At 40.4% G+C, this 10,381-nt stretch overlaps 2 protein-coding genes across 6 annotated transcripts in view; both read right to left on the bottom strand.

Moving 5' to 3' along the window:
* The window catches only part of IGFN1 (immunoglobulin like and fibronectin type III domain containing 1), a 49,334-nt gene extending 47,101 nt beyond the window's left edge, over window positions 1–2,233 (bottom strand). The window contains exon 1 of the mRNA XM_044432116.1: window positions 2,015–2,233. The gene's annotated coding sequence lies outside the window, so the exon portion shown is untranslated. The remainder of the gene's footprint in view (window positions 1–2,014) is intronic.
* A 3,566-nt stretch (window positions 2,234–5,799) lies between these two features.
* Window positions 5,800–10,381, bottom strand: part of LOC123032206 (isopentenyl phosphate kinase-like) — a 36,805-nt gene continuing 32,223 nt past the window's right edge. For 3 of the 5 annotated variants that reach the window (XM_044447928.1, XM_044447942.1, XM_044447951.1), the window contains one exon: window positions 5,800–10,006. In XM_044447928.1, the coding sequence (XP_044303863.1) occupies window positions 9,750–10,006 (257 nt within the window). In that variant the 3' untranslated portion in view covers window positions 5,800–9,749. The remainder of the gene's footprint in view (window positions 10,007–10,381) is intronic. The other 2 variants (XR_006416454.1, XR_006416455.1) reach the window with 2 other exon arrangements.

Genomic DNA, 10,381 nt, shown 5'->3' with positions numbered 1-10,381 from the left:
GAGTAAAAATGAGAAGAAGACATTGTCAGTGTACACACATTTAACGTCTGCTTGACCCTGCGACCCAGGAAAGTTGTCATTAGCAAGTGCCACAACCCATTCATGCACATACTTTGACTGTTTAGAGAAAAGTCAATGAAGTTTGCCCTAATTCCACCATGAGGATAAAGGAAAGAATTGTGCTTGTACTCCTCACTAAAGTTGAGCTTTTCAGATGAAACATCCACATCATGGACAGAAGATAACAGACAAATGTTCACACTGTATGTTAGCCATACTTGAAGAGAATAAGTGTGCGGATTGAAGGCTCAGAGTTACAACTGACAAAGGTTCATGCTTTAAATTAGGCCTTCACAAGAAGCTTTTAAATATCGGGGGAGAATGCTTTGGCATTGACTGCTATGGGTGGCTAACAGGTGGCTAAGTGGCAGTTTACAGGACAGACAGAAGAGCCTCATACTTAAGGCATTCTAGAACGTAAGTATGCCTCTTGCATGGCGGTCCTTTCCCCTAGCAAGTGATGGCTATCATTCCCATATCCGTGCACATTCTAAGTCTTCTCTCTGTGTGCCTGCCTGCCTGTCTGCCAGTCATCAGGGACAGGGATTAAAATCTAGCCGCACAAACACAGAATGCAGCAACATACAGCTTCCAAGCTATAAATGAGCCCCTTCCTTCCACGATGCACAGAATCTCTGCTACTCCCTAATTTAAAATTGATTTAAATACCTTACCAGCATTTTTTGTCCTCTTGATGCATGGTTTATATGGGTGTGGTTTGCTTCTTTTAAAGTCGGACATGCACACAGATGCTCTTGTGACTCCTATGCTCTCTGTGCTTTTACCTGAGTAGGGGCTCCTGAACCCATCTCCTGAACCCTCCTTCCCCACTTTAAAAGGAAGAGCTCTCTCCCCAGTCACCCAGGCAGAAAACGAGAAGCCCTGCTAGATGCACCCTTGTCTCTTCCTTTTGTAGAGCAATGTTTTAGTGCACCCTAAAAAATGTTTTAGTGCACCCTGAAAGTTCCTGAACCCAGAAAGATAAAGAACGTGCTGCGATACTGGTCCGTATAGCCTTATATGGTCACTGCGCCTTACCAGATTGCTCCAGCTAAAATTAACAGTGCGTGCTCCAAATCTTTAGTGCGCAGCGCCATCTGGAAACCATAGGGTTAATTAAATAATTGCATTGTTTAAACATGTCAATACAGTAGAACTCTTCTAGGTTTGAGGGTGCAGCTTGCATTTCTGAAATCTGGAGATGGTGGGAGGCAGGAATGGTCCTATCAATACTGTTGCTCAGACAGGTTGCAAATCTGCTCAGTTTCACATGCTTAAGTGAAACTGAGTTCATTATATATGCATAACTGTGTAGCATTACAACCACAGATACTATGAAATCCAATGGTTCAACAAATTTTAAAGGGATCTGCACATCACATTCTGGATTCCAAATAAACAAGGAACAACTGTGCAACTATCTTTTCATTTTTTGAGGTTAGTGTACCATTTTTGAGGTTGGATGTACCATTGTGCCTCATCAAAACTCATTTTCAGTTTAATTCAGCTCGACGAATTTTGTAGCCCCAGCGATAAAGATCCAAGATTTCATGAAGGTATTGGAATGTCCAAGGAATCCAGGATTTGCATTTGCATATTTCAGTGGTCTATACTTCCCCAAACACCCCAATCTTGATTCAGCACTCCCCAAGGAAAAAAAAATAAAAGACCTCAATTTGAACTCACAGAGCTATCATGTCAGTAATAATAGCAACCAACCAACCAGAATGAACTTCCCATGGCCCCCACACCACATCAGAACCCCAGGGTTGAGTCGGAAGCTCTAAGAGGCTATTTTGGAACTCCGTTTTCCCCATTAGTCATCTGAAAAGTAGCATTGTTTGTTGGTGGTTAGTCAGCTGTCAGATGAAGACTAGCAGCTCAAAGATGCTTCTGTCATGTAAGGACAATCTAAGAAAAAGTTTCTTGTGAGCCTCAGAAATTTGCGACTCACCTGTTCACGTCGTTACTCTTGCCTTCTGGGTCCTTATAAAAATCTCCCTCTTTGCAGCTTCTCTGTAGAAGGTCTGTGCTGAAGTCAGTGCTCAGCCACCAAGGACTAACTTAGAAGTAGGGCAGTGAGAGTTTGACTGCTTCTCTCTTAGCCGTCTCACTTTCTCTTTCTCACTCTTGCCCTCTTCCTTTCATAGGTCAAAGCTTGTCAGAGAGCTGTTAGCCTGTAATAAAGCCAAATGGTTTGTTTGTTTTTTTAACTGGAAATTTACAGCATCTGCCTCCTAGCTCTTATTATTCCAGTACATGCCAGAGATGGAAGCTGCTCGAATGTGAGATTAATGTTAATTCGTTGGCATTTCATAAATCAATCTGAAGTGTGAATTTTCTGCTGATCCAATTTCCTCTTCAAATTGTAGCCTTCAAAGCTTTCCTCTCATAGGACCTTGTAAATATTCCCACGGGAGATGCAACAGTGTTTAGAGAGAGAAAGAAAAAAAAATACTTCCAGATTTTCAGAAGTTCTGAGCAATCACAATTTTATCTGTATCAATGGCCAAGATTGTATAGTAGTGAACATAATAATGAGTTTGACCAGTTTCAAAATGGTGACAGTAAATTATTTAGATTGCTAGAATAATACATGTTCTTATTTATTGCATATTTTCTAAAATTTTACAAAGCTTGTATATTAGGAGGAATTATACTAGATTTTGTGAAGAAAATTGGGTTCAGGAGAGCAAACATGGGTTCAGTGTTTGCTTGTGCTTCCTCATGAATGGAGGGAAGCAAATTCCCTTGCTTTGCTGGCATGGATGGAGCCGGTTTCTATTCAGTGAGAGACGCAGGGCAGCAACATTCTTTGCATTTATTTGTAAATTTGCAGTTCTGGAGTTTCAACTTGTAGAGCTTTATTCTTAATGTTTTGCATGCCAATTGGGTTTGCTTCAATCCTTTTATGGAATAGAATTTGTGCAACTGCCGACGGGGCAGAACAGAGTGGAGAACCGTTTTTCAGCAGAGGGTTGCAATCCTTCGGGGGTCATCTGCTGGCATCTGTTGGCCAGAGCCAAAGTAGATGAAGTCACCCATTTTCCCCTTCTCTCCATCTGCCCAGAGGAGGAGCAACAGATTATTTTTATCAGAAGTCTGCAATCAGACTTTCAAAATTAAGCTGAGGATCGCTGCGGGTTGTCCGCCCCGGCAGGGAAGCATGAATGTATACATGGCTCTTCTATGGCTTTCCCATTCACTCCAAGAAAGACAAATCTGATTTCCATATAAAAAGGCAGCACATGTAAGTCCCTCTGTTGACATCAATGGGGCAACCTTCATATGCAGTAGATCTGTGTGCACATCACAGCACAGTAATGCACCTATGGTATGAGGCAACAGACATTTTTTTTTTTCAGTTTTCATTGCAATCTGCCCTGAATCCTTAAGATAATGGTATAACATAAATTGAAAATAGGGATGTCAGAAATCCATAATGATTCAAACAAGTTCAGATTTCTATGACTCTAATATGCAGATTCCAGAGCAGACTGGCTTGTCCTGAGTTGCATGGATCCTGCAGAACTGTAGACTTAAAAAAAACTTTTGGAGGCAATTTGCACAAATAAATACTTGCACTAATGTGCACTAGCACAAACACATATTGGAACTAATGCATACTTGTGCAAATTAAATGAAATTATTGTATGTCCCTAGGGAAAAAAATCCAAGTCTGTTAATTAATTAATTTTTCAATTTATATCCTGCCTTTTTCCTACAAAGGCTCAAGGCAGCTTACATCATTCTCCTCCTCCATCTTATCCCAACAACAACCCTGTGAGGTAGGTTGGGCTGAGAGTCTGTGACTGGCCCAAAGTCACCCAGCTGGCTCCATGGCCGAGTGGGGACTAGAACTCAGATCGTCTGAGTCCCATGCTCTTAACCACTACACCACACTGGCTCTCTCATACTGGTTCCATCAGATCATCATCTCTTAATGATGATCTGATGGAACAAAAGATGCCTGAAAATCGGCAAAGCATGAACAGAATTAATTTAACCATTTCTATACTTCCTAACTTAAAATAAAATATACTTGATTTAACATATTGCTTTCTTCAATCATCCTGTATTCAGTTAAGTGAGAGTTAATGCTCTGGTGAATACTGACATGCACAGGTGAATGCCTAAAGTTTATCCTCACTCATGCTGACAATTGTAGTTGGGGATCTGCCAATATAGATCTGTGGATTTTCAGACATTTATAAAACTTGCCATCATGAATGTTATCACCAAATTTCAAATCTTCCCTGTAACAAATATACACCAGTCACTGGGGTAAAAATAATGCACAGCAGGCCATGAGTACACTCACTCCATATTGGTTTGCAGCATTCACAATGATTACACCCAATTTTATGAATGGTAGCAACCTATACTTAGAATTTCACTTATCTGAACATGTCACTGGGCAGGAGAATTGGCAGGAGAGGTGACCATCAGCCACACAGTGACAAGGGGCACAGCATGGGCCCTGCCTTTCTTCCTCTTTGGAATAGGTAGCAGTACTTCTGGGAGAAGCCACCAAAATTCTTAGCAGATAATGCAAGCAGGTTCTCTACATTTTTCTGCAAATTCTACTGTTCTGATTTGTAGTGGTCCCTTGGCCCAAAACAACTCCATGTGGCACTATATACCCATGTGGCTTAGAAACTGATGGGCCATCTTGTTGCACTTTTGCAGGGCACAAGTGAGCAGGCCCCAGACTTGTGAGATCTAGCTTGTTTTTAATTAGAATCCTATTATCCACCAATCAGACAGAAGTGCAAAAGATATACACTAAGAATGAAGGAACTTGATGGTTCTGTGCACAGGTTTCTCCTCACTGAACTGAGCTCACAGTCTTTTTATCCTGAAGTCCACTCCTGGGTATTCAAAACCTTCTTCATTTCAACAGCCCCATTTAGGTGGAAAGACACATGATGCTATTCATGTTGTTAAACAATTGAGTCTCAGCAACTCATGATAATTTACTGCAAACTACCCAGCAGATCTGGATCTCCCCCTGTCCACCTTGCTGTACAATCTTCAAATCCTCTGCAAAATCAGTGCACAGCTAGGAGATACAAGGGCATGGTCTAAATCTCAACTAAAGATGTGGGATGCCTCCTTCTGGGTTCCACTGAAGGGACCACATCTGGCCATAGCTACCATTCAGTGGTTTATCACGGTTCCAGCTCTTTTAGCACAGCAGGTTCCTGCCCAAGTAACTTGAATTTAGCTTTACCTGAGCAGTGCATTTTTAAAAAGATGATTACTTCTCCACAGTAACTCCACAGTAAAAATGTTTTAATAAATAAATAAATAAATAAATAAACTTGGTGCTTGACAGTATGTATTGTTATTTCTATTTATTCTGGGTCGGGGAACAGAGATGCGAATGGCCCCACTCAAAGATTAGTACATGGCAACATCAGATTATAGATGGAAGTAGTAATAGGCTTCAGGGATCCATTTAAATTATTTGTTTAAATTCTTTTAACTTTTCTGTTGTTTGCCTCATAGGTATAATGCAAAGCCAAATTGCTTCAATGTGAAGCTGGCTTATTCTTTTAACTTTTCTGTTGTTATTGCTATAATGCAAAGCAAAATTACCTATGCAAAGCTGGCTGTCCTCAGAAGGACAGAGTTAAAGAAATACAAAACAATCAACACTATTGTATAAGCCAGCATAACAGCACACATACGGTAAAAAAGGCCTAATGCTATAAAAATGTTGCAGCATAAGCCAAATTTACTGCAAAAGAAAATTTATTGACAAATTCCATGATCTCATATCAGTAGTCACAAAGGGCTCAACATAATAAATGTGCAAAAAAATAAAAGCAATTAAAAGTCAGAACTCCCTTAATTAAAACATATATATAGAAAAAACAAAATAAAAAACAAATTTTTGTAGAAGGTGTTGGTTCAAGTATGCACAACTTAACAGAAGGAAAACAAAAACTTTTAAAGGCAGAAAGACTAAAACCTGTCATAAACAACCTTCCCAAATAATACATCCTAAGCATACATAATTTAAAAGGATCCTTGCTTTGCATAGACATATCTTGTCAGAAATGGATTTAGTTAAATAAAATCTGTGTTGGGACAATACCTTTACAACAGAATTTCATCAACAAATATTAGGTCCTACAAGGAAGAGCTCATCTGGTCTTTAAATACCAGACTTTCTAGCAAACCAGTTTAATTCTGTCACCTTCTGTGATCAGCTATAAATAGTTGACCCAAAGCTGTAAGAGATCACACACCAGCATCCTCTGGGCTACCAGGCTGCCAAAGCACTCCTACTTCCAGACAGACAAACTCAGAACCTGTGCAAATACTTTTAGGTCGTGCCCAGCAGCTTTTCACACAATCTGGTGCACAAAATTGCATGTGGAGCCCACACCTCATTGAGTGATCTGTCATCACTTAGCACTCAACTGCCTACTTCACTTGTGGGACCTCATTAGAGAGATCCAAACCTTTCAACAACTGGACTAAAAAGTTATTTTGCACAGTCCCTCTTCCTAGCCTTGCCTTGTTCCACTTCCACGCTTTTATGTTTGTATTTCAGCAGTGAATTCATATTTTGTGAAGGGGAGTGAGCAGGATTAAGAGATCGCCTGTAATTCTAGGGGGAATCATGAACTGTCATGTGAGAAATACACAGCTCGACCCTGGGACCCAGCTGAAATGTCACGTAGTTGCTGCAACAAGAGGACACTCAAAACCAGCTTGGCAGGTCAGACACTCAGTCATTCTTTCCTCATCCACTTCTCACAGCTTCTTTTCCGAGGTCTGTAATTCCTTTAGCTGATCTTTCCTGAGTGTATCAACTTCTCTGTGTCTTCTGGGGGTAGAGTGCAAATCACTGAACGTTAAAATGGCATTTTGTCTAAGAATTGAAGCAACAGAAATATCCCCATAAACCACAGCATTTCTTGAAAGTCTAAGGGAGAATACACACCCTTCTTTTCTGATAGCAACCCACCCTTCCTATGGGCAAAACCCTGGCTTCATCACCAAATTATAACTTTCTCTCTTAAAAATATTTAAATCCCGCTTTTTGAAGCAAATAATCTACAAATAGTTTGGCAAAATCGGGAAAAACTCAACCAACTGATATACAATTAAAACATCGTAGATTAAAAAGAATAATCAGTCAACAACTGTTGACTCAATTAAGCAGCAGTTGACAAAAAGCCAATGCTAAATGGAAGGACCACCCCCCAACCCACGCCAGCTGATTAGCCGAAAAGGAGGACCATTTCAAACCCAAAGGGTTTGATGCTCTGTGAAAGAGCAAAGTCTTTGCTTGCCTACTCTGGCCAGTATCAGTGTCATTCTGCAAATCCAAATTGTGCTATTACAGCTCTAACCATTTTTTTTCCATTTTGTAAGTGGTTATTTCTCATGCTTGCACAACAAGTAGCACAACTTTTTGTGCAATTGCTTGTGCAACCATAATGCACAGCTGGCTGCAGAATCAATTGCACACGGCTTACGAATCATAATGCATAACTGCTTACAGAACTGGGCTTGCACAGACACTACTTCAGTGGCATTTTCTTGTGCATATTTCAGAACCTAGTTTCCATTAGCACAACATTATCTGGGCAAAGGGAATAATAGTTGGATACTGCCCATTATTTACTATTTCATACTGTGGGCGTTGTCTGGCTAAATCACTTCCTTGTTTCATTGCAAAGTTAATTAAAATGTCCTCATGTATGGAATTGAGAGCTGCCCAGCTCAGCTTTTATAGTAAGTCTGACTGGATACAAGCATGTCTACTTCATTTCAACCTATAAAACAAGACCAAACCCAAAAGACAAAATGCCCCGCAAAGGCCAATATGAATATATAAAGACTGAATATATTCAGTGGGAAAGGGACACTGACTGATTGTTTTGGGAAACAGGAGAACTAATAGGAAAATAGAACCACAAACAGAAGCTTCCCAAACTGCAACAATTTTTATGCAGGAGTCCACTTGTAATAATAGTGATCCTCTTTAATTTGCAACTTCTTCATATTTGGTTATTGACTTTGTGCTCCAATAACTAACATCTTTATTTGTTGTTATGTGCTGTCAAGTCATCTCTCACCTCTGGTGACCCTAATGAAAGCCCTCCAAAATATCCTATCCATGGCAGCTCCATTCAGCTCTTTCATGCATAAGGTTGTGACTTCATTTATGGATTCAGTCCATCTCATATTGGGTCTTCCCTTTTGCCTTTGCCTTTCCCTAACGTAATTGTCTACTCAGGGAATTTTGCCTTCTCATGCTGTGTTCCAAGTATGACAACCTCAGTTTTGTCATTTTTGCTTCTAGGGAAAGCTCCAGCTTGATTTGATCAAAGACACACTTGCCTTTCTGTTGTGCGGGGTACTTGCAAAGCTCTCTTCCAGCATCATCTTCGGAATGCATCCATTTTCCTCCTGTCAGCTTTCTTCACTCCCCAGCTTTCACACCCATACATTGTGTTTGGATGAACTTGTCTTATATCTCATATAAACATCTTAATAATAGTAGGTTTTCATAGGTTCGTTATTTTTTTGTCTTTATGGCTGCTGTAAACTATCTTACTGTTCAATTTGTTCAGTCACTGATCTCAATTGCAATCTGGACACCACTGACACCTAAAATGAAGTCCTAATATTTTGCTGTAGCATTTCCTGAGAAGGGTTAGGGCAGGGGAAGGCAACCTGCGTCTCTGGAGCTGCATGTGGCTCTTGAATCTGCAACCCGATCTGTGACCTGGGCCGGCATGGCACAGCCCCCGATTTGTTTCATAAATGCAGCACACTATAGTTTTTTATACATAGCATAAAGGTAAAAAACGACATATGCAGTGTTATTTTCATCTTAGAGGTCAAAAGAGTTTTGTGGCTCCCGGTGTTTTGTTTTCTGTGGGAAACGGGTCCAAATAGCTCTTTGAGTGTTAAACGTTGCCGACCCCTGGGTTAGGGAAAAAGACTGCCAGGAATGAATGGAAAAAATGTCCCTTCTTCATAAACACCTTACAGCTTTCTGACAAGCCTTTCCTTATTAAACTCAAGTTGAAAAGGTTAGTTTGGAACCTTTCTACACAAGGCTTTTATAGTGTGCTCAGGATTCATCGCTCATGGAAATTAACTGGTGCTCCACACAACTTCATCACTCGCTGGGGCCTTTCCTGTTGCTTGCAGCCATTTTAGCTGGGTGTTTTTCCCCTAAAAAGGAAAGGCTGTAAATGGTGCCATGAAATCTTAGTGTATTTACACAATATCATTATGCAAACAAGCACCTAGTAGGTGTGTAATCAAACATATAGAAAGACAGAAAATAAATCCCTGGTGTAAAAATATATTTTTAAAAACACGTAAATGAAGTGATCTTAATTCCACAAGGATTCTAGAAGCAGATGCCTCTGTAAAGTGGCGGTGAGAAGCTTCATGTCAAAAAGCTCCAAGTTCTAGGAAACTACCTGAAAGTTTACTGTGTGACGTGTAGCTTCATTTCTTTAGAAGAAGGTGATCATGAGTACTGGATTATTTGCTGCAATTCAGTTAATGACAAGACATTAAGAAGTGGATCTTCAGTCTGAAGTTGACGCAGACAGTCACACATGAATTACAGAATAGATTCACATACTGAAATGCTACTGCCTCAGTGAAATCCGTCTGCCTAGTTCAAAGCTCTTGTGGAAACATCTTCACCTTCCAACAAAGGAAAACTTTGTGCCTTCACCTTCCTTCAACTCCCCAGTCAAACAAGCCCTTTCAGCTGCTTCACTGTCCAGTTTGCAGATCAGAACTGGAATGGCTCCATGGCTCTCAGAAAATATATTGACAGCTGCCTGTAACTTCAAGGACACACCCCCAGTAGTATCATGTGGCAGGGTAGATGTAAGCACCGGTGGCTTGATATTCCCATCAGGAGCGATGGCGATGGAATCTACAAGCTTAGCACCTGTTGTAAAATAAGCAAAGGGTTCAGAATTGGCATCCTAAGGATATACAATGCTAATCTTAATGAATAAGAGCACCGAGGCACAAAAAACACTAGGTCAGTCATGAAACCTTGCCTGCTTTTATTTCCGTAAATGACAAAGGAAGACTGGATGGCATCATGCTTAAAACAATAGCCCAAGCATCTGGAGAATCAAACTTTTTCTCTAGCCTCCCTAACACAGGGTACCTTAGCCTCCCAAGTTACACTTGTCTAAAGACATGGGCAAATATGGTGCAAGTGATGTAAGATTAATTTCTGGGATACAATGTCTAACTTCTCCTACTACTCCTGGAGCCAGAACCAGAAACACTGATATTAATCTAGGTAAATTTC

The sequence above is a fragment of the Varanus komodoensis genome, unplaced genomic scaffold, assembly GCF_004798865.1.
Source record: "Varanus komodoensis strain SLA01 unplaced genomic scaffold, ASM479886v1 scaffold1, whole genome shotgun sequence".
NCBI lineage: Eukaryota > Metazoa > Chordata > Lepidosauria > Squamata > Varanidae > Varanus > Varanus komodoensis.
This window is presented reverse-complemented; position numbering and strand designations above follow the sequence as displayed.